Source organism: Scleropages formosus, chromosome 15 (assembly GCF_900964775.1).
Source record: "Scleropages formosus chromosome 15, fSclFor1.1, whole genome shotgun sequence".
Lineage (NCBI taxonomy): Eukaryota > Metazoa > Chordata > Actinopteri > Osteoglossiformes > Osteoglossidae > Scleropages > Scleropages formosus.
The window spans coordinates 15,088,863-15,113,357 of NC_041820.1; the positions used below are offsets into that span (position 1 = coordinate 15,088,863).

General features: G+C 39.3%; 2 protein-coding genes across 5 annotated transcripts in view; both read right to left on the reverse strand.

The window, feature by feature from the left end:
- aqr (aquarius intron-binding spliceosomal factor) overlaps positions 1-13,117 on the reverse strand; it is a 29,121-nt gene extending 16,004 nt beyond the window's left edge. For both annotated transcript variants that reach the window (XM_018727837.2, XM_018727836.2), the window contains exons 1-20: positions 13,043-13,117; positions 12,740-12,832; positions 12,246-12,302; positions 12,122-12,162; positions 11,898-11,933; positions 11,688-11,808; positions 11,315-11,455; positions 9,415-9,483; positions 9,134-9,234; positions 8,959-9,035; positions 8,190-8,254; positions 7,452-7,568; positions 6,593-6,706; positions 6,336-6,439; positions 5,970-6,072; positions 4,295-4,415; positions 3,955-4,096; positions 3,529-3,707; positions 2,781-2,948; positions 2,029-2,198 (exon numbers count right to left, since the gene is read on the reverse strand). In XM_018727837.2, coding sequence (XP_018583353.2) covers positions 2,029-2,198; positions 2,781-2,948; positions 3,529-3,707; positions 3,955-4,096; positions 4,295-4,415; positions 5,970-6,072; positions 6,336-6,439; positions 6,593-6,706; positions 7,452-7,568; positions 8,190-8,254; positions 8,959-9,035; positions 9,134-9,234; positions 9,415-9,483; positions 11,315-11,455; positions 11,688-11,808; positions 11,898-11,933; positions 12,122-12,162; positions 12,246-12,302; positions 12,740-12,814 — 2,001 coding nt within the window. In that variant the 5' untranslated portion in view covers positions 12,815-12,832; positions 13,043-13,117. The remainder of the gene's footprint in view (positions 1-2,028; positions 2,199-2,780; positions 2,949-3,528; positions 3,708-3,954; positions 4,097-4,294; positions 4,416-5,969; positions 6,073-6,335; positions 6,440-6,592; positions 6,707-7,451; positions 7,569-8,189; positions 8,255-8,958; positions 9,036-9,133; positions 9,235-9,414; positions 9,484-11,314; positions 11,456-11,687; positions 11,809-11,897; positions 11,934-12,121; positions 12,163-12,245; positions 12,303-12,739; positions 12,833-13,042) is intronic.
- A 3,616-nt stretch (positions 13,118-16,733) lies between these two features.
- Positions 16,734-24,495, reverse strand: part of dph6 (diphthamine biosynthesis 6) — a 41,769-nt gene continuing 34,007 nt past the window's right edge. For all 3 annotated transcript variants that reach the window (XM_018727267.2, XM_018727266.2, XM_018727265.2), the window contains exons 14-15: positions 20,110-20,500; positions 16,734-18,181 (exon numbers count right to left, since the gene is read on the reverse strand). In XM_018727267.2, coding sequence (XP_018582783.1) covers positions 18,063-18,181; positions 20,110-20,500 — 510 coding nt within the window. In that variant the 3' untranslated portion in view covers positions 16,734-18,062. The remainder of the gene's footprint in view (positions 18,182-20,109; positions 20,501-24,495) is intronic.

Here is a 24,495-nt window from a genome sequence, read left to right on the forward strand (position 1 = left end):
AGTTGGGGGGAGGGGGAAAAAAAAAAGATAAATACAAAAGATGAGTGCCGTTTTAGACAGTTTAAAGTGAGAAAATTTTCATCCAGCAACTGCAGCTTTTAGCATATTAGAAAGTTGCAGTTATTTTGTTACATACTGTATTTAAATGCCCTTTTGTGAGCAAACAAAGGTAACTTTTACCAATAATTATTCTTAAATGATACAATTAAGCTTGGAGAACCTACAGACACAGTACTCAAAGGGAGTTGAGACCAATGGCTGTTTTCAGGCCGAAATCATCATTTCAAATCAAATAATTTATGCTAAAACTCAGACATTACGATTAATAGGATGCTATGCAATATTTTGATTTACACTTGTTTTCATGTCATTCACATTTAGGGACTTTTATGCCACTGCTTTAGTGATTACTCCATATTGTGTTACCAGACAGTATTGCAAATAACATTAATAAATTCTACTGACAGAGGCACACTAATAATATTACAAATTTAAAAAAAAATTGAATTAAGACTTTTTTATATTTATGAAATATTTATAAAACCCCTGAACACCAAATATGCATAGTCAGTTTCTCAGAGCAGAGATGAAATACTCAAAAGTTAATTCTAATGAAATGTCCTTTTAATATCTTCTTTCAAATTTAGTTTTCTCCAATTTGCAGCTTCGGTATCACGTTAAATTCTCTTAAATTATATAACAATGTAGTTTACATTGCTTAAATGTTCAAGGTACACATCCAATACAATAATATGTATTGACACTTGCACAGTTTCTTAACTGCACTCCATAGTCTCATGTACCTATTATTCAGCTTAATATTTTCTACGCTGGGGTTACTGACACTGGTTAGCTGTGCAAGAACAGATGAATATTAGCTTGGGACCAGGTAAAAGTACTTCTTTACAATAAAAAATAAATAAAAATACAATAAAACAAAAGTAGATACAAGGACAGCAACTAAGCTTCAATAACAGAAATTTTGCATTGAGGATTTTAACTAAGAATTAACTAAGAATTCATTTGTGTACGTATGACAATTTTAACATGACCATTTATGATCAATGACCTAAAATCTGAAATTCAGATTCATGCAAAATATTCACATTTTCATTTATTTGCCAATACCTCATTATAGGTAATTGTGATTCTACCAGTATTTTAACCTTGTGATAACCCAAACATACAAAGATCCAGGTGCTCATTTTTTGCCATTTCATTCAGTTTAAGGGCATTTTAGCAACAAAGATGAATGTCAAATTAGAAGTGAACAGACAAACAGAACCCTTGCAGCAGAAAGACCCAGGGAGGCTCTGCTGTCTCTCAGGATGAGGATCAATGCTTTCTGGTTTATATTTAGGCCACGCACAGGCCAGGCAGGGGTCTCTGGTGGATGCAGTAGTGTGTCTCTGCCCTGCAGTGCGGCGCCTGTGCTGCAAACACGAGACCTAAATCCTGCTGTCACCCAAGTTGAGCGGTGCTATATGGCATTAAGGAAATTTGTACACAGGCCAAGTGCTACAAGTCGGACTAAAAAATTGCCACTAGATTTATAAAAATTTTTATATTTTAGTTGGGAAGCCACATTTCAATAGCTTTTCAATGCTTGGCAGTGACTCTTACAATGCAATTTTCAGATTAAGCGACATTAATTCCCCCAAAGAAAATTTAAAAATTGTAGATAATTAAATGTATCTGTTGAATTACCTTTCATTTAATTATTAATCTCTATGAATATCAAAGAGCTTCTCATATATTTCATAAAATGATGATTTTTTTGTAATGAGTTGACATCCCTGCTTTACCTACAGCTAAATATGGGTGGATAAGGAAGCTTCCAGATGACTTTTATATCATAAAAGACGGCATCATTATGTGTTACACCCAATTACATTCGCTTGTGTAATTCCAAGCTAAGCACACTGCTGCTTTCCAAAGGATGAGGGTAATTGATAAATTAGTCTCAGATCATTCATCTATCACCAAAAGATGCCCAAGGTTGGGATTAAGAGAAATTTTTAAATTGACCTTGAAGTTGTTCTCCTTTGGCTTCCTCCTCATGATTATATTGAAAGTTTCATAGGGGTCCTCTGTCCCATTCTGAATGGTGTTTGTCATGTCTTGCTGATACTGATTTGGGTCCAGCCACACACGAAATGTCCTGGTATCACCCCTCAGCTTGGGTTTTGGCTCAGGACCTGAAAATAGGAAAAGTTATTTCATAAATCTTTCCTCCTAGTACAGGGGGGGTGCGATGGTGCGGCGGGTTTGTCTGGGTCCTGCTCTCTGGTGGATCTCTGCTTGGGGTGCCTGCGGTGGACTGGCATCCTGTCTTGGGTGTGTCCCCTCCCCCTTTATTTTTGCGCCCTGTGTTGCCGGGTTAGGCTCCGACTCGCCGCGACCCCACTTGGGATGAGTAGTTTCAGACGTGTGTGTGTGTGTGTGTGTGTGTGTGTGTGTGTGTGTGTGTGTGTGTGTTCGTTCTCCTAGTACATTTTCTCTGTACTGGAGTTTATCTCATGAGGTCCACGTTTAAAATACCCATGTTTGCATATAATATTTTTAATAAATTTAGGCATGCCACAAACAGCTGTCTAACTTAAAAATATCACCAAAAAAAAAAAATCTGATACAACTTTGGTAGTAGCAAAAAGTACAGATGAGCTAAACTGTCAATGCAAAATCAATAATAATCCATGAAACCTAGTCAGTCTGAAATACAGCACAATGGAAAACAGTGCCTTGTTCAAAAGTAGATCTGAAATGCAGATATAACCTACCTTCCTCAATAACACGGCCTTTGTCATCCAGCATGCCCTGTACCTCACAACCTCTCACGTATACTAGTCCCATCTGCTCCAGGAATGGTTGGCGGCGGTCGAAACGAGTTCCATAGGGCAGGGTTGGCCGCACCGTGATCAGAAAGCATACGTCATGTTTTCTCAGTCCTGTGATAAAGCACAGTTTAAATCAGCCAAGTTAATGACCTGGTTTAAATGCACAACTGCAACAAAAGTACAACAAATAAATTCAAATATAAGCAAAACAGGACATAAAAAGTAAAACAGGAAAAGGGAGGGATGGCTGGGGTAATTCAGACATCTGTCATCTGTGTAACAACTAGGAAGGGGGTGGCCATATCTATGAAAAAAAATACAACTAGTATGTATCATCGTAATACATTAACTATAGCGCACCCATTAACTGTTAACCCAACCCACAAACATTACCCAATTGTATCTTTCAGTATGTTTAATTAGTGTTACTCTGCAGCACTTTGAAAAACACAGTGCGATAGCGCGTTTTTATGCATGTATCCACATACTTTCTTTATCTTCAGGAATGGAAACCCTAACCTTAGCGTTAGCAGGATGTTCTGGCTCTGTTGCACCTGAACACTGAATTGGTCAGCATTGATTAAGATGCAGACTTGACTGATTTTGATTAACAAAGATGATAATATGCTATAGTCAAGACACAGCTAGCCCAGAGTAGCATAGTTAACATTAAAGTTTAACAAATACTCACCTTCCCACTCGCTTTTTATCTGGTCACGTACATTGAGGTTAATAGTGACATCAGCACGCACACGTGCTGGCCAGTTTTCTCCAATGTTGGGCTTGGCCACTTCCACAATTGAGAAAGACAAAATGGTCTGTGCCATTCTAGCCCAGCCACCAAAAACCACTCCTCCATACTCCGACTGCCTATTTGGGACATAATACAAGAAACATTTCTGCTACCTGACCTGGAAATTAATAATAATATTAAAAAAAATAAAATCTGAATGCAACATGTATCAATTGGTTCATTATAAGGGTTTAGCTGGGCCAGATTAACGATATACCTGTTGTGATAAAAAGAAAAGAACTAGCCATGACTGCAATCAGGCATAAGCCGACAGCCCAATCATGGATGCAACACTGTTCGTTAAGCCACCTTTGCAAAACTCACCAAGGCTTCATCCTGGACACCACATCCTCTATATCCTGTCTGATCTCATAGGTAGACTCCAAACGAAAGAGGTTGAAATTTCTTAGGAGGTAGTCATGCAGAGTTAGGAACTGGAGGTTCAGTTTTGGTAGTGCAAGACAACCTGGACAGAACATAAACAAGAATCATGCTTTGGTCTAGACCAACATATATATGGTATTCTTTCAGCTTCTTTCAAGCATCTGAACCGGAAACTGCTGCGTAAAACAATCCTGTACCTAAAGAGCACACTGTAAGAGTCTTGAGGGAAGAACCTACAATAAAATAAGAAGAGTCTTCAAAAAGTATTTGAAAGGAGTACCTTCGCCTGAATAATACTCCGTAGGGACGATGTTCTCGTCCCAAATAATCTTCTCTGTTGGATAAAGAGGCATCTGGTTCAGTTGTTCAATCTGCGAGATCCTTCTCTCATGACGGGACACCTTTGAACAGAAATTAAGCTTATTACTCATTAGCAGTCCCCCACCACACACTTTATGAGTGTCACTGCAATTATTTTAGTTATTTTCTGGATAGGTCAGGGATGATCAACCTGTTTGTTCCAGTGCCTATAGTTGGGAGGCCGGTGTACAAGTTTAAAACTGACCTCTTCTAATCCCATTATGTAAATATTGGTTTAATAAAAGGAAAGAAATTGGCTGTTTCTCTAGTTCTCCGCATATCCCTAAAATATTTTCCCAATATGACAGTAAACTGTGAATGATGAACTGCCTTTGCATGTCTTTTATTCAGAAGCTGCCAAAAAGCAACACATCTGCAGCCATGTGGGAACTTTCACATTTCAGTTTTTGAAGAGCGGTGCAGTTCAGGTATAATGGAATGACATGGCATCCTAGGAAACACATTAGAATTAGGAAGCTCAACTTTAAACAGCATGGCAGCGTACCAAACACTTGTTCACAATTCATTTAACCGTTGCTGCCAACTGCTGCTTAGAGGAAGAGCAACAAGATATTGACAGAGCTCTTGAGAGCCTAGGACTAGATGAGTTCTTAATTACTTAATATTGAATGTAACTTTGATTCATTGTGTTGCACAATTAAAACAAAATTGGTTAGGGTATGCTGTTTTGTCTTGGCACAAAAACCAGCACACCCTGCCAGCTAGGAGAACAAAGACAGAACACCTGTCTTTAAAAAGAAGACATAAAAGAAAACAAAAAATCTTTCTGAAAAATATAAAAACTGAACCGATATTCAGTTTCACAAAACATACAAAAATCCATGGACTGAGAAACAATTGGTAACTTTAACTTAGAAAGTTAAAAAAAAAAAAAGACTATATGGAACTAACATGCCATACAAATAGCACAGGCAGATAAAAAAAAAAAAAAAAAAAACCAAATACTCTACTACAATAAACTGCTTTTATGGCCAATATTACTAATCAGGGGGGTGCGGTGGCGCAGTGGGTTGGACCACAGTCCTGCTTTCCGGTGGGTCTGGGGTTCGAGTTCTGCTTGGGGTGCCTTGCGATGGACCGGCGTCCTGTCCTGGGTGTCCCCCCTCCCCCTCGCACCCTGTGTTACCGGGTAGGCGCCTGTTTCCCGCGACCCCATCTGGTACAAGCGGTTCTGAAAATGTGTGTGTGTGTGTGTGTGTGTGTGTCTCTTTTGTCGAAATTGTGCATATTCAGAACACTCGGCATAGTGTGTTCTGCATAGTTTTCCACATGTAGTGTTTATATATATATATATATACACTGCTACTCTGGCATAAAAAGTTCACAACCTGCCATTTTTTAAAAATACAGGACAATGAATCGCATATACATGCACACACAAACTTTATTAATAAGAGGAATGGAAAAAATTGCTCTGTCGCTATCAGTGGAATGTTCAGTGAATGTTCTCCCCATGCTCCTGTGGGATTCTCCCTTTGACTTCAGTTTCCAGCTGAATTCCAACCATACGCTGTTCAGATGAATTGGTGACTTTTTCTTCACCTTGTAAACGACGGCCTTTTGCATGCGCTTACCAGCAATTCCAGGAGAAACTCTTTGTCATAGGTTGTGTCCTCTTGGTCTCCTAGTTCTGGTAAGAGACAGAGGTAGGATCCCACCTTGTGGAGAGTGTTGGGACTGCGGACAAAAAAAAGCACAACAGGTAATACAGGTAGCGCTGTGCTGGATTCCACTTGAAATATCCAAATCAGCACTGTACTTGTTACCCTTTATACCAGTTACAAAAGGATTACGATGCTTACTCTGTCTTATTTCAAAAAGGTTTTTCAAACATGTGCAACAGCACCAAATTCTACCAAAGTTATGTCAACAAATAAATGTGTCATCAAAACCATAAGTAACCAGAACCCACCAAAACTCAACAAAGGCAAAGAATGTACCTCAGAAGACCAAAATGTTTTATTAAAGACTCTCTGGTGTCCACAGCTGCCACGTTGGACAGAGCAAAGTCCTGAAGCTCAGGGAAGTGTGCGAAAGCAGCCCTCTGGAACAAATACTCACTGTTAATACTGACAAAACCTTGTATTATTCTCATGTCTCATACTCAGTAAAAACCATATTTATGAAAAATATACAGATGTACACACACATTTTTAAAAAAAAGCCTTAAATTGTGAAAATCCTAAAATGCGTTTACCTGGAGGGAGGTGATCCTGTCATAGTGCAAGGTGGTCATCTCATTCTCTGTAAGGGCGTTCCCCGTCTGATCATTTATTTCAAAGCCCGTATAGAATTTCAGCATATCCAGTAGCTTAAAAAAGAAAGGGGGGGGGGGGGGGGACCCACCTACTTTTTATACGTTCCCTGAAAGTTTTTTCTAGTACTGCATTACATAAAACATTAGTACTCTAATATGAATAAAATATGCATATCTGCGACCTCCCAGTCAAAAAAGATGGTAATTACAGCTACTATACTTTTTTTAATAATTTATTTCATAATTTCCATCTAGGAGCAGCATAGTGCAACACCTGAGTTGTGGGTTCAGACGTGTTCAAATTTGGTTAAGTCTGAACGGAGTTCACACGAAAGTGCAAGTTTCATCGAGGTGCAAACTGCACATACTTATGTGATGAATCATCCAGCAATTTGAGACTGGAGATTTAGTTTTAACTGAAGAGTTTGTCATTGCACTGCTGTGCAACACAACAAAACTATAGTGGTACTCCCTGAGTTCTTTACACAGCCACATAAAACAACAATATAGAACACAAACATTTAATGCACTTTGAAGTAGTCTTAAGAGTTTTTTTTTTTTAACTTATTATAGCTTTAACTAAGAATGTTACAGAACTTAACAACTGACTAGATCAAGGGACTGCTGTATTGTTAACCATTTTAAATTGTGACAGTGGTAAAAGTGACTTTGGATTTCTGAAAACACTGAGTTATGAACAGACTTCTGATCAGAACAGAGTTTTGTGAGGTTAACATGAGTTAAATGCTCAGGACACATATAAAAATGTGAAACACCTACAGGGCACTGTAGTACTCACTTGGCAAAAAAGGTGACCTTCCTTTTCTCTTAGGGGAAGACCAGACAGGTGACAATACACTACAAAGTGGGAATCATCCAAGACAGTGTTGAACCACCGGCGGGTAGGGAGCAGAGCCTGACAGAGAGTAAAAGTTATTAATCTTAGATGTGAAACATAAAAACTACTGCACAAAAGAGAGAGACTGGTAGAGGATTATGATACATTACAAATATTAGTATTTGGACTAAAAAGGGGGGCATGGTGGCGCAGCGGGTTTGGCTGGGGCCTGCTCTGTGGCGGGTCTGGGGTTCGAGTCCTGCTTGGGGTGCCTTGCAATGGACTGGCGTCCCATCCAGGGTGTGTCCCCTCCCCCTCCCGCCATGGGCCCTGTGCTGCCGGGTTAGGCTCCAACTCGCTGCGACCCCGCTCGGGACAAGCGGTCGCAGACATTGTGTGTGTGTTAGGGAGAGAATTTAGCTACAGTACAGGGCACTACACATGCCCATGCTGATACACATACATATACCTGATAGAGATGGGCACTAATTACATGTTACTATTACTACTAATGCATCTAAAAATGACTGAAATAAAGTAGTGGTTCCTAGTGCTGATCCTTTGCACCTCTTGTACACAGTGCTGTTTGTTCGGAATGGCTGGGCAATTACATATTCCGACTCAGATGTCACATCTTACACTATAGCCTCAGGGATTTATAAAAAAGTTACATACTTTACTTTTTATCATCTTCCTTACCTCAAGGTCAATCATTAACTCAAGGAATCTCTCACAGTAATGCACTTTCTCCATTGAGACATCACCTGAAAGTACAAGAAGGGACAGCTTAAAAATTGTGTCTCTGTGCATACAATGCAAGACACTAAAAATACCATAATCATAACAGTAAAAAGCAAAGATGAGAGAAAATCTGAACTTTCAGACACAAGAGGGACAAACAAAGCAGGACAGTACACGACCCCACGCTATGGCCGAGTCAGATACATTTTGTCAGGTCAAAGAACCGTTGACGCACCAAAACTAGAGTCCCAGTATTAATACATGGAGAAGCAAGCTATAAATAGGAGCCTCATTAGGGTACCTGTGTCCCTCTGTCAGGAAGATGACTGACAGAAGATATTACAATCACCCACAAGCCTGACCCTCCCACATCCTGCGTATAAGACTGCTGTGTGTCAAAGCACTATTCTTAGAGAATAAGTAGGGGGCCGCCATGTTAGCCTATGTTAAGAACAGGAAGAACAATCATGGACAGCTAGTGCCTGGATCTGTTGCTTCCTCCAAGGTGAGGAAGTCGAACATCACCTGTTACAAATGCGTGAACTGTGCAGTACATGTTCAAAAATAACAAAAAACAAAAACACAAAAGCAAATCAATGTTTCAAATGGTGTAAGGGCATCCTCATGCACACACGTAGTTCTTATGCAATCTGTAATTCTGTAATTAATGAATCACTGCTCCCTTTTAGGTAGCTCCAATTACGAAATTAAAAATAGAACAGACTACCTGATGGCAGGATTGAAGACAAGACCACAAGGAACTTCTTAATGAGAAGAGAGAGAAAGGTTCTTTCTCTATCAGCCCTAGAATACAAAACAAATTATTGCATTTTTTCACTCATCAGCAAAACAATAAAGTGAAATTAATAGAGGATTAAATTAAAAAGAGTTAAATGCCTTACTGCTCAGAATCCTTCTTGTCCATTTTCTCATAATTCTTTTTGATCAGATTCCAGAATTTTTGCAACTTTGGCACCTTCTTTAACTCATGCTGAAGTCTTGCCTATAATAAGTTTATAATATGTTTAACTCAGTTTCAGTGTTTTCGCAGCAAACAGTACATGAAAACTGGATATAATTGTACGAATGAAGTTTCTTATTAAAGGAAACAACATATTCTGATGGGACATGTTGCAGGCTCTCTCACATGGCTTACAAATCTATGCTGTGTAATAATACTCACTGGAAGGAGACATATCCACATCGGCAGAGAAATGAGCTGCTGCACCTGCTCTCTGATCAAGTCAACTTCCTATACAAGAAAAAAGTCATTAGGATGTGATGATATGGTTTTTACCAAGTCTGTCAGTTTAGACGTTTGGTTTTTAATACTACCGCCTATACCTGTCCATCGAAATATTTTAGCAGATCCCAAAAAAGCACAATCATATTGACTGTACCCTTGGTTACTGAAAGCACCCAAGAAAATGTATGCAAAGTACTAAAATACTGCTAAAAAGAGGTGTTTCCTCATAATTTTCTAAAATATCAATCTATCACGCACTGTTCCAAATCACACTGGTGTACATGACATATGACTATGAATGAATGTTTGTTAGATAAGACAAACTCAGAGTACAAAAGAAGCTCTAGACACATCGCCTTACGGTTAATGTAAATCAAGTCAATAACACACAAGGTTTTTAATTGTTTCCATCAATTCTGTAACTCTGCAAATCGCTCACAACATTGGGAACGGATACCCTGATATGATGCACTGTCTAGCTCTGTCAAACCCATCACCTCTTTGGTCCAAACATAAATAAAAAAGGCTACTTTGCAGCAGCAAAGGCTGTTATACAATTACTCTTCTCCTTGCTTCCAAGACCATTAGCCAAAGGCCATTTAGTTTAATTCTGGGGAACTAAGAAAAAAATCTTATAAAAAATAGCACTGTGTTCTGGTTGATCTGTTAATTAAAACATGTATGGCCTTATGCAATAAAAAGTTTCTTGCATATTTCACAGTAAAATTTGCTGAGAAAAGGAACAACGATTGGCCTCCTCATTCTTAAATGTTTCGCTCTTTGGTTTGGCTTTATTTTGCCGCTCTATTTGAATTATTGTAGTAGAGTGTTTTTGCTTACAGGTCAGAATCTGGCACAATACTTATGGTAAGGACACAGTTGTACAGGTACGTTGAGAATGTTTTCTGATTCATCAGTGGTTTTGTTATTTCATAGAGCTTCTAACAGTTTGAAAATGAGGTGAACAAAACAAACATAGTATAAAAGAACCACAGTGACGATCAGACAAATAACATTAAGGGACCTATAAAACAACAGAGTATGTTTTAATGGAGCAACTAGCACAAAGCTAAGTCCCCTCATTATCTATGTCTAGTATCAATAACACCACGGGGGGCAAAACTAGCGTTGTGTAACGAACAGACGAACAGCAAGTACAGACGTACTTCGTACAGATAAATGACAATAGTTTTTTTTTTTTTTAAAAATCAGTCCAAATTTAAAATGAAGTCAACACTGAACTGATTTAGTATAAAAAACCTACATTTAAATGGAGATTTTTCTGAGTGGAGAATTGTTGAATACTAAAAATACTAATTTGCATGACATATACATACACAGTTGTGCTGTGAATGAGGAGAATAAAATATCTTGTCATAAAACATTTAGTTTGTCTTTATCAAATTTTACTAAAAATGAATTACATGAACAACAATTGTTAACACTTCACTTTCAGAAGCAGAGTGCAGCAATTACCACATAGCATCTTTTAAGTATATAGTTAAAGGCAAATTGAAGGACTACTCTTTTTGAAACTTTTAATCGTTTTGTTCTGGAGGATATAGCTTGTATTTTGCAGCAGCCAAAGACAACAGAGTAAAGTGAACTAATTTTGCAGTGGATTTTAATCTGCTGTAACTTGACATTCAACAATCACTTATGAGAATTATGAATTTCCATATTCTAAATGTTAAATGTGCAATTATTAATATCTCTTGTCCTAGTGTTGGGCTGAAATGGTGACTGAATGTGATGAACTTATGTTCTGGAAAGAAATAAAATCTTAAATGTAAATTTTTGTTTACAAATGTAGAGAACTACAAGACTCTGTACATACCAGGCTGTTGAAACAGTGGTCAAGGAAGAGCAGTAATATGGTCTGCTCTTTAAGAGACAGGTTTGATTTTGCTCCAGCCAAAGACATTTCCATGACACACTTGAAGAAGTAAGGGAAGTGTTGAGGTTTCTTCTTAAAAACCTGGAAAGCAATTACAAAAAAGGTTTGTATACACCCATCCACCGTTTTACTTCTTCAAATGTGATCCTGCATTAAAGGACTGAATTTACTGCTCACTGTACATACAGTAGGTGTTCATTCAACAAATGAGTTACATAATTCAATGCAAGCATGTTCAATTTAGGGATTCTCCAGAATAAGTATAATTAAATTAATATTTATATCACTTGAGGAGGAAACAAACATTTCTTACCTCCCATGCTGGGACATTCTCTCTGAACTTCTCATTGACAATGCAGCAGATGGACATTAGATAGGCATTATTGGATACCTCTGGAGTGTAATTCACCCACAGATAGTTTTCCAGGTACTGACTAAAATAAAACACAGTAACACAAGTTAGACAAACTGCATCAAAAATTGACATACAACTGCAAAGTGAAATAGGATAAAATCCATGTACCTGAACTCCAGAAGCATGATTTTTCTAATTGCAAACCTGAGATATAAACAAAAATGGGGGGGGGGGGGGGGGGGGGGGGGGGTGTTTCAAATGACTTCTGGAATAAGTGATGAAACACAAAAATACAATCAAAATGCTAATGCTTCCAGCAGCATTCCAAACATCTTCTGAAGATCTAACATGAAAAAAAATGTGTATTTGCTTAAATTATACTTAATACATACTTAGATTTAAGGATTTCACTCTGATAAATGTCCTCCATGACCTGAAAAAAATATGCATCCATTATTAACACAAGCTGAAGCAATTCCTAATAAAGTGAATGTAAACAAAGGAAGATAAACCAACCTTTGCATCAAAAGGTAGTTTATTCTTTACATGAGGTGCCCAGTATTTGTTGGCCAACTAAAGGAGAAAGAGACAAGTTTAAATTAATTCCATCTCCATGCCTATCAATATTAAATATATAAGTATAGATCATTAAAACATAACATAAAAGCAACCTGCCTAACTGTTGATACAGGCTGTAATGTGGGTGGAATTGAACTAGCCTATAAAACTGTCTTTGTGTGAAACACAAATTTTGTGAGTGTTAAGGGAAAGGGCAGCTACACTTGACTTGTCAAAAATGTGGAAATCTCTCTGAAACACTAATGTTGCCTGAACCTGCTCCCTCAAAATTAAAGGTAAGATTCATATTGATTCTGCAACTAGAGTAACTAGCAGAACTTTACAGCACAGAAAAAAAATTGCATTATTAACCAGACAAGCCCAACCGTTACTGTAGAATCCTGGTTCATGAGTGACAATGTGAATGTTACGTGGCGAATAGTCTACTGCACCTGTGTGACAAACTCTGCGTTGATCTGAGAAACAGAAGGGGCTGAAGTCTTCTTCACAGGAGGTTCTTTCTCCATGTTTCTAAAATCACTTTTCTGAAGAGAAAACAAACTGTAGAACTTAAGAGAAAACAGAAAAATACCAACTTTTTGCCAGCAACTTACTTAACTCTCCCGCCACACACATAAACAACTAGTTAGCAGCTTCCGCATCTTTACAGAGAAAGACTAGGTATTACTTATCGCAGTGCCAGATATTTAAAAAATTAATTTTCTCAATTTAATATAACAATCTCAACCACTCACCCTAATAAAATGAATTAACTGCACACAGTTACAAGCACACGCATAAACACCACACGCACTGGCAGCGACACACTTCCTGTGCGCTCTTTAATAAGTCCGTCCTGCAACGAGACCTTGTAGGTATAGTTCCACTTTTTCAATCATACAAATTATGAGTACAGTACAATACAGTAGTGTTATTTTCGTCCTATGCGATTTTAAATTTATGGGCTAAAGGACTTCAAAATGATCAATTTATACAATAAGGCATTCATAAATTCCGGGTGAGTAGTTAGATCAAAAATATTTCATAAGTAGCTGAATTCGAACCTGACACTGACCCTCTCACCACTACCCGGCCTGCTGCTGCCCGCTGAAGATACTAGGTCACAGGGAAGCCCATGTTTAACGTTTTCCTCTTCCATGGTGAGGGTAATGTGTGTCGAAGTGTTAAACATACCGAAACAATGCACAGCGGGGATATTTAGAATAAAAGACCGTTACACACTGTGTGGACTGGAAGAACAACTGGACTGAAAACTTTAAAGAAGGCCAATCGGATTTTCAGATTTTTATTGGCCAGGGCGCCTTAGATTCCGTTTGGTCAACTTCTAAGGATACTTCAACTTGAGATGGATGTTTAATCCTCGGTGGAGTTTAGGAGTTTATCAAGCCATTTTTACTCAAGTAATTACCGTTTTTGTTCTTTGTTCACTAGGCGTTGCTGTTAATGGTGCACTGTGGCTTTAAGTGGCTCGCGCGGTCTCCCTTTTTGGGCGGGAACAGCGTTGCTGTGGGCGCTGATCGGGAGATTATGAAGTGAACCCCTCCACTTTGGCAGTGTGTTCAATAAAACACATAATAAAAATTATTGCACTACTGACCCGGATGCAAATGGCATGACTGATGTGATTGTTTGGTGAATGCGAATTCATTTCCATTGTTTTCACTCATTTGTGTGGGCACCTGAAGTACCTGTGTCCATAATGGCCGTTTCATATACATATTTTACTGGTATTTCAGTGAGTTTCCCACCTTTTTGCAGCACCTCCAATGGCCACAGCTCCTCTTGTCTCTTTTTATTTGAGACAGTTTTATTTTCCCCTCTGGGCCCCAGTGAGGAGCACCTGTACCTGCTGCGTGCACATTACATTGCGGCTGCAGCTTGGGCGTTGGCTTTCATATTGGAATGTGCACATTGTGTGTTTTGTCTCTTACATCCATGATTTGGATCCACCAGTCCTTCCGTTCTCATTAATCGCTTGTCCTGGTCAGGGTCCCAGGGGTCCCCATCCTTTCCTGGAATCGCCGGACGCAAGGATGAAGGGGAGAACACCATGGACTCCCGGGACACCAGTCCATCGAGGAATGATGTCCGTGTGCGATGTCTCTCTTACTGTTGCTGATGGCCGAAAACAAGACAAAAACTCTCCATAACAATTCCTCAAGAGTTCATAGACTGATGACCTCAAAAGTTATTCCCCTCACCCAGTGCCAAAGCTGTAAATGAACTGAACACCCAGAGCAAATAGTTACCGACAACCCTTTGGCATAAGGGTTGCAGATCAGCAGGAAATATACAAAGTTCGGTTCTGTTGTATAAATTCACACTTTATTTCAGCAACCAAGCAAGAGTTCACGTAGCAAAGGCTGAACTGTTGGAGGCTCCGTGTAGGCAAAGTGGGATGGGGGGAACGAAAAAGTCGCTTCAGCTGCATTTCATATTCAGCTTACCCTTCTAATGCAATCCTAACTGTATTTGAACCTCCAATCCTTGTTCTTAGTTATTTTAATTAAGTGTTTGGATATTTTTCTACAATGTTCTGTGTGTATTGTGGTAACACAGTGAAGTGAATGCACTGCTCTCATAGCAGGAGGCAACAGAGCTGTTACTCATTGCTGTAGAAAACACATGGAACACTTTACTGCGATATGGACCTGCAACCCCATCCAAATTCTCCTACTTTGACAGTGAGTGTTGAGTATTTTCACATGTGTGTTTTTGTCTTGATGATGTTTGATATTACAGGTATGTTGGCACTTTAGTCAGGTTGCACATTGCTTGGGAATCACATCAGCTAATTTGTGTGTAGTATTTTTGTCATTAAAGACCATTGTTATTTATTTTTATTGCAACAACAACACTGTCACAGTGCCATACAGAGTATGATAACTCACAGTAACACTGCAGTATAAATCAAGGAAAGTAAATCACAATGTTCCTCAGAAGTGATCAAGAGCCATTATTTAAGTCTTGTTGGAAAACCCAAGAGTTGTCATTCAGGTAAAGTTTTATCAGACACAAGGAAATTAACATTTTCCATATATAATGGGAAATTAGTGAAGACCCCAGCTACAAAATACTGAACCGACTTTAAAATACAGTAAAATATAATTTCTGAACATTTTTTTTGTATATTTCAGTATATGAAAAACCTCCAACCTGTAAAAATACATACACACACACACACATTTTCTGACCTGTAAAAAATATTAACACCTAAACTAATTTTCCACTAGAAACAAGTTTATGTTAAAATAGTAACCCAAGAAGTGACCCAGTGAGGTGGAAAGAAAGAAGTGAAATATGAAATATGTGTCATGACCCCCCCATCAGGCATAACACATCCTAATCAGTACTGGATGGCCCTGACTGCACCTCCCCCCAGAACCTACGCTTGGTAAAATAAGAGTGTAGCTCCCTCGAGCAGATAAAACAATAAAAAGTTAAAAATGAAACATGGTGAGATACAGGAATTCAGAAAGACAAAAAAGAATTTTTAAATAAAAATGTAATTTCAGAACCGCTTGATATGCCCACAAATGAGGAGAGATGTATGTGCAGAACAACTACACCCGGGCACCGTGTAGTGATGGCTGTGTGTATTTTAGGAACCAAACATACATAGAAATAAAGCTTATGATACCATTCTGAATTTAAACACATTATTTGCAAACAGTTCATTTCTCAGTTTTAATACTGAAATATGAAGTTAGTATGAAATATTTTGAAGTGTTCCATTTCTAGTTACAATAGTTCCGCATTTTACTGGTTTTGCACAAATACCGAAAAAACCTACAGTACACACCCAACCATGATTTTCTCCTTATGAACAGCTCAGTATTTAAGGAAATGTGTGGTGTTACATGTGTGTGTGTGTTTTTCTAGCTTCAGTCCTTGACCCTGAGTTGGAACTGGATTGTATTTAGTAAGAAATATAGCGAACATCACTTAAATTACAGATGTAAATACTAGAATAAATGCAATAACGATTTAAAAAAAAAAAGAAAAGTTTTTTTTTGATTATTTAAGATATAAGTGAGTATTCGCATAAAATGTTCTAAGACGATTTTAATATTTCATTCTTTGTGGACTCATGGTGTTCTGGTCACAGTTTTTTACACTGTTGGCGATATTACTTGGAAAGAGCGGTCGTGTCTTATTTGTCCACCAGAGGGGAGCAGACACCACTGTGTCCCCCCGATCTGTACATCTGTAGGTACATGAATCCCAGAATGCAGTCCACAGATTTCACTTCTGATAAAACAACTTTTTAATGCACTGACATTGTGTTACACATCTGCAGTTAACGCTAAAATTACATTTACTCATTTAGTTGATGCTTTTCTCCAAAGCAATTTGCAGCTTTAAGGTACTTAAATTATTTACCCATTTATACCGTGGGGTAATTTTACTGGAGTAATTTGGGGGTAAGTACCTTGCTCAAGGGTACTACAGCTGGAAGTGGGATTCAAACCTGCAACCTTTGGGTCAGCTGTCCCAACACAAGGGCAACAACATCAGTCACTGCACAGACAGTATCAAAGGTTACAGTACAAAAAGAACATTCATGTGTGCCCACAATAAGATAGCTGCAAAGGATTAGTGAAGACAGAAAAACTGTAACATTACACAGATTTAATTACATTAGAAGTACGAAGTAGATGTATTCAATCATTAAGTTTGTTTTAAAGAAACAGTACAGCTAAAAGAATGCATATGAATAGGGCAGGAGGCCACATTGCTGAGCTCAGTTTGTCAATGTTTTACGTTTCTATCGGTAAATTCAATATGCTTGTTACACAGCAGAGTAACGGAGGTGACATTTTAGAAGTACATTAAATTACAGAATCTACACACTGGCAGTTGATATGAAGAAAATATATAAATGCAGAAACTATATGTAGGTATTTATAAACCATTAAGTTACAACTAAATACCACATCCTAAACACATTTAACAGCTTCACCAAGCATTGTTTCAGTCATTGGCTGTCATCAATCTGTCCCTTGCAATGTACACCAAGTAAAATAATGATGCATTCCACTCAAATGCACCAATAAGGTTCCCAGCATAAGAAAGAAATGGTAAACAGTAAATAGTAAATTGTGATGCTTTCCCACCTCCCTTGGCATGGAAGTGTGGCTTGTAGCCACGCACCAAACTGCCTCCTGGAGTAACTATGCTCATTTTCAATAAACGCGTAACAAAGATGTTTCATCTTTTCTGGCTGATCAGTACCATATGCGTATTACACATTAATAAACCCTACTGGACTCTTAAAGCTTGAAGGAAGAACGAAGGAGTGCGCCTTTTCGTCTCTTCAATCCCACGAGCTCAGACGACCAGAGCGCCAGCACTTTATTAGGGGTTTCACACTGTAGTGCGGAGAACAGAGGCACCGAGCAGCAGGACGAGGACTCGCACAGCAATGGTTGCTTTTTAAACAAATGTCCTAGGCACTGGAGAGCGAGACACAGCAGCATTATGATGTGAAGACGTGCATATGGAACACGTTACAGGGCCTCTGTGGCAAGATGCTTCAGCTACCCTCAGTGGTGCGTACAGGAGCTTATCGGACCTTGCGTCGAGAGTGCGTGAACACAGCTGTTCGGTCTCTGCCCTCCGAATCCCCATTCTTCTCGCTTTTGATCTGCGCCAAGTCCAGGCTGAAAATTCGGTTCCGATTCAGTTCGAAACCCAACACGTTTTGGGTTTGTATTTGACAGATTCTTGAGGCTAGAGAGTAAAGTTTCTCAGCTACAAACTAAGCCAACAAGAAAAATGTAGAATTTGGGGGATAGGCAAGTTTTGGACTGGAACCGGTATCACCACAGGACTTCTTTGATCCTTTGTATCTCGGACAGACTCTGCAAATCCTAAAGAAGGAAGACAAACACAGAGTGAACACCCAGCCAGTGTACAATTACTTATACGGTACCTGCACAGAACCAGTTAACACGGTGCCTGATGATGCAGAATATCGGAGACATGGTCACTGCAAGGATTTTAACATAACAGCTTAATCATCATAGCACACCACGCAAAGAGAAGAAGCAAAAGACATTTTACAGAGGAAAAAAGTATATTCTCTATGAAAAGCGCTTATGTCACACAGTGTTCACATGAGTTAAATGGCAAACACCATGCTGGACCACAGAAATCATCTAAATAACACAGAAATTATCTAAATTGCACATTTTCTTGTACATTTCTGCACCTCTTTAGGCCTCATCAGGTAAAGCGTACATCTTGCACATTTTCTCCAAAGAAAGTTAAATGGTTAAATCAATACGTGTATCTGATGATGCCTTTCAGGGTACTTATCTTGTATACCACGGTTTTTGGTAAGTTTAACAGTGCCAATCAAAGGGGACGTATGGACACACAATAGTGGCAGCATTCAGACTCCTGTCCCCCCTGCTGCTATGGAAATGGCGCTGGTCATACAGCAGCGCAACTGCCTTTTCAGTGGGTCACAAGTGAGCCCAGCTGTACAAGCCGTCGTTCATCTTCCAATCATACAGAAAAGTGCACTGCGGAATCTCAGAAAAGGACCCACATTATTGTTTGCCCGCACCCTTTATCGGAGCGTTTTTCAACAAAATAAACAAATAAATGTGAGGTAATGCTGGTGTTGCAGGAATGGATAATGGGGCCTTTGTGTGAAACGGCACATGCCTGCTGGGTTTATGGGGCTTTTAACTGAGGAAGATCACTGAGCGACGTACTCTTAGCTGTGCTACAGTGAATCTCAAACAGTTTCAAATTAACCAGTAAACAAGTGTATAATTAGCAGGCACTGGCTCATGAAAATTGTTCATTTAGGCCGAGGTGAATGACCAATGTTGCAGAAAAGAGAGGCACATCATGCTGTTTCTTTCTGGGTAGACAGGACATTCCTTCTTAGAGCACTGAATCCAGTGCCCAGCAGGCTGACAATGGGGCCATGGTGCGTGGCTTCAGGCCATTCCTTTTGTCTCCATTTTTTAAGACACTCTTCGGCAGGATGAAATTATGATTTACAAATTTCTAAATAAAAACAATGGAAATATACTGACCTATGAATACGTAAACATTTCCACAGCAAACTGATTCAAAATTTACATATCCGGTACTTTGCATGCAGACTAGATTAATGCCTAAAACAAATCATATACTGTCCATGAAGATCACAAACAGGAGTGAAGACAAAACTTCACCTTTGCAAGTCTGATGCCCACAGTGACATGGGTTTGACTTAACGCAGAACACAGACACAACTCACACTGTATCCACTCAGGGACTGGACACCATACATCAACAGTCAAGGGAGCCCATATTTCTACAGTCCACTGTTTCACAACCGTACTGAAATTCACCTGCTCTTCTTGAACCTGAGCTTCAACCGTCGGGCACAGTCCCCTTTCCAGTAGTGGAGTGTGGGCTCAACTTGACTCAGCTTCACTCCACAGCATTTACAGCTAGTGTACAGTGTTCCTGAGTGTTGGTGATCAATAATAAGATGGACATACAGATCGAGGAACATTTGTATTATGTAGCTTTTACTGATTGTGGCTCAGTACTAAAAGTGACTTCGGAGTTAACGACAGAGTTAAAAACAAAGATGTCGCAACTACGTTAATAAAATGAGTAGACTGTGTATTGCAGAAAGGGCATTTAGATCCTTTGAGGAAAAAATAAGTATGAAACAATTTGAAGAGCAATTTCTGTAGCAAGTTAATAAAAGTGAGAGAACACAAACACGAAATATATATCAAGTTAACATAAAAAAAAAAAAAAAAAAAACCAAGAAGAGCCCAGTTACCTGCTAAAAGCCATCTAGCCAGAGGAACATCGTGTCTGTAGAAGGCTCGGACACACAGGGGATGGGGGCCACTGCCCGCTTTCTCCAGGGCACTTTGGAAGGTGCTGCACAGTGTGCGGAGCATGCCCTGCTCTCGCTCGGTGTCAGGAACACAAGGACGGAGGCTCAGAGAAAGGGAGACCGTGGCAAAATCTCCCGTGCTGGACTGTAACACCTGGTATTCAATGGTACCGTGAGGAATTTCTACAGCCTCGCTGTATGAAGTTCTTTGCCTCGGGTTGTCATGAATAGCCATGACATGCAGCTCCACAGCAGCACCTCTAGGCAGAGAGGGCACCACGATGACCACTAAGGGTCCACAGTGATTTTCTTCCACACCATAGGACCCCTCCTGCAACAGAGTAAGTTACAATGACAGACTTGTTTATAGTTCCCTATTCAATACCATAATTTTCTGCTTATTTACATTTTTCCACAAAGATCACTGGCTCACTGGAGATTTAGACAGTACTGTGCCAAGAAATATGTCATTTTGTAAAATAAAAATATTCTAACATCCACAAACTATATAAAGATTATTTTATATGGGCAACCCTAAAAACATGACCACTGTTTTCATTTTCACAACCAAGGAGAAAATTAGAAAGAAACCTATTCAGAAATTGCATTTGTAAGTCTCTCTAATTGAATCTTTAAAAACATTTTTTTTTTCTTTCAGTCTGAAATCCATTATCTGCTGTGAAATAAGCTCTTACTTGCTAGCAATGCAATGCAACCCTCAAATAATACTTTGTTGCTCTCTCATCTGCTAATGGGTAAGAAATGAGCGTTTTATAAAACAGCCGTTTTGTCTGGAGTCGATAGGGCAGACACACTTAACCCCCTTTTCAATTTACGGGATCAATTTTCATCCACTTACACTTCACTTCGTAAGTGCAGAATAATGACAGGTTGTACACGCTTTATTTTAAATTTCAGCCACAAAAATTATCGACAAGTGTGTTAGTGCAACTTTGTACCCCGCCAGTTGCACCCTTGGATTACCCATTCCGCTGTCCCTATGAATGTAGCACTTACCTTCATATCAACGTTTACGAAGGCCTAATTGGGTGTCAACAGCCAACACTCTCACTTGGCGAGTGTGACCCAAAAAGAAACTAATTTTTTTTAAAAAAAATGGCTGGATCTCAAAGGAACAAAGAAACGAATCACAGAAAACTTTTCAGTTTGTTCTGATTGATGTGCAAAAATCAACACAAACTTTTTCTGGGGGGGAAAAAAAACGCTGTATTAGTACTTAACAGAAAGCAAAGGCATTGAACTCTCCCCTCGCCAATACTTGCTCCTCTCCTAGTGCAGAATTTCAAGTTCAAAACCAAGAGGCTTTCCCCAGTGGAGAACACCGCCCAGTTATTTGTCAAGGCCATGCTGAGGTACTGCTTGTGGAAGCAGAGTACAAGAAACCTGTTGCAGGTCACTACATTAACTTGTACCCAAACTTTCATGTACCCCGACTCGTGTAAAGCAGGTAAATCAAAAGCTTTTACAAAAACCTCCAAGATCTATGTGCATCACTGGGAGAAACAGAGCCCACGCTAGCCCTGTAGGAAGATAAACGTCTTATTCATCATAGAGCTTATTTTCCAGCGTAAGCACCACCCTGTGAACACCGCTACTTTTGTGACTGCCCAGCTACTTTCTGAAGCATTTTGAGCGGCACATACTAATTTATCAAAGCGCAATGGATACCAATGAAGAATAAAGCTCAGAACAATGAGATACTGAAGTAGCGCTTCTTTCTTTCACCTTCTCTGTGTTGAGACCCCAAAGATGTGGAATTAAGCTCAACAGGGGAATTACCATTAGAGTGACCTAAATTTACTCCATGTTTGTTTTTCCTCCTTTCCTACCCATGCTTAGTCCACAAGGCCTGGCAGAGAGGCGTGAAAGCTGAACGGTAAATACCATAATAAGGATGTGGTGTAAAGGTTTGGAGCAGCGGGGAGCTGATGGGCACAACACTCTGGCAGTTCCCCTACATTTCCTGCCCAGTGGGAGGCCTTCATCAAATAGCTCTGCGGCTGCGCCCCGGGCCATCTCTTTAATAATACCTCTACTTCCTCTGCCTCTCAATTTGAGCCACTGTGTAAACAGCCCCATGCTGCCTCACTGGTGCCATACTTCCAACAGCTCCCTCCAGAGGTCGAAGGAATTTGTGGAAAAACCTATCAACGTTTACAGACATGGATCCTTATTGATGGAGACAATGATACAAAGATGCTTCTGAAATACAGAAAGGATGTGATGCAGATGACAACAACAGAAAGACATATTGGGCCATTTTTTTCCTTTCCTTTTCAAATGAAACAAGGATAATAACTGGGTATTCATACAAAAAGGCAAATGTACACCAAAATGTGTTTTGTTTTCAAGTTTTAACTAGCAGTATTCTGATGAATGTGTGTGCAGCAGATCTTTGATAGCAACAATATTTTTTTCAGAAATATATCTGATCACCTAAAGGCATCACCCAGGTTGTGGATATCATTTTCCTGCAGACGTTTACCACGGGCTGTTTGTCCTGCTGATAAGGTATTTCACTGACAAAATACATTAGAATTCCTCCTTTATCTTACAAATTCTGTAGTCAAGAGAAAACCCAGTAACTGTACTATTGTAAACAATGTTGAGTAGGAAATAAATGTATATCACATACAAAGGACTAATAAACACCACACACGCGCACACACCTCAAATAATGCCAACCTTCCGCTTTCCGCAACAGCAAGCGGCTCTATAAATATGATTTCACATGCATAAACTCTGCAATGCTCCCAATTAACCCAACAAGCTTCCTCGTTCCACTTGATTAGAGAAATTATCACCGTACTGCAACAACATCACCGGGAACTCAGCCTAAAAAGCAATGCAGCTGTCAAATGCATTTCTATCAGGATTTTTTCACATGAATTGGCTGATTTCTTTCTCAGTGTTTTGATTGCTGGTGGTGCTTGTGACAGCACTGATGGTAAAACTCATTATTTGTTGCCGTGTACGTTCTAAAAATACAACACGTATTCAGTCACATCCGTTTACAAGGCACACATACGCTCTACAATTTGTTTTAAACAACATTTCTGCTGAACATACTGTAACTCCCTATCGTGCTTTAGGATATTTTACTGTTACACTTGAATTTACTGAAGAACATAAACATTTACTTTTGTTTAAACTATTTTGTTATACTTATCAATTTCATATACAATCTCTCATGTAAATTTGTGTTGCATGTCATGGTTTTTTCCTTTGCTCTATTTGTAACTGTGCTGGTTAGGATAGAGCACTGTGTAAGAGTAAATGGTATTGTATTGTGACAACACAGCGGGGAGATAAAATCCTCTTACCTTAAGCCAAACTCTGCTAAGCAACCAAATAATAGTAATTTAAAAGTGGTGTTGTTAGTGTCCGTTAATTAGTCCTAGTGCTATCACTTATAATGAAAAAAGGGCTTGTGTTGAATCTCAAGCGTTGAAGACAACAATCACCAAGAGAAGGAGAAATAGTACATTTTATAGATTAAACATAAAGGGGAACAGGGAATTAACAACCCAATGAACAACAGTTCTTAAAACATTTAACATGAGACAAAAGAAGAACAATTTAAATCTGTTTAGATATTGTACAACTAATCCTGGTCAAGCATGAATCTGAGTTGAATTTAATTTTAAATTCTAATACAGTAATACGAACTGTTAAAAAGTTCATAATTTTGGCATCTGATATAACCACATAAATTTTTGCTTTATTCATCCCTCCATTTCTACCTGCTTATTTTGTTAGTGCCCCAGTGGCCCAGGAAACGTGGCAAAAGACAGGACACTAGTATTAATCTGGCAGGGCATTCACAGACACTCCTCAAACACACTCAAGCACACAAAATAAGTACACAGAAAAATCTGTGTAAATACCAGGAGAATATGCAAGAGGCTGTAGGGCAGGATTATGTCGCTAATGTAAATTCCCAACAGTAGCATCTCCACAGCCACTGCCTTGCTTCATGCTATTGCTGCCACTGTTCCAGGAAGAGCAGAGGGTTGGCTTGGTGTGACACGTTACTGCTGCAGCCCTGTCCAGAGCTACTTTCTTTGCCACCATTGCTCTCCTAGGCTGCAGGGAATCATGGCAAAAGACTGACTGTTAAGAGCAATCTCAGCATGCTCCTAAGCAGGGTACAGCTTAGCGAACATCCTGCATGGACACCACGTGTACTTCCTGTGCAGACTGGCTAGGTTCAGCCACACCTGTAGCAATGGCTTCAACCTCCACTCACCTTTCCCTCCCTGTTATCAGAGGCTGAAAACTTTGACTGTAGCTTGGTTTGCCGCC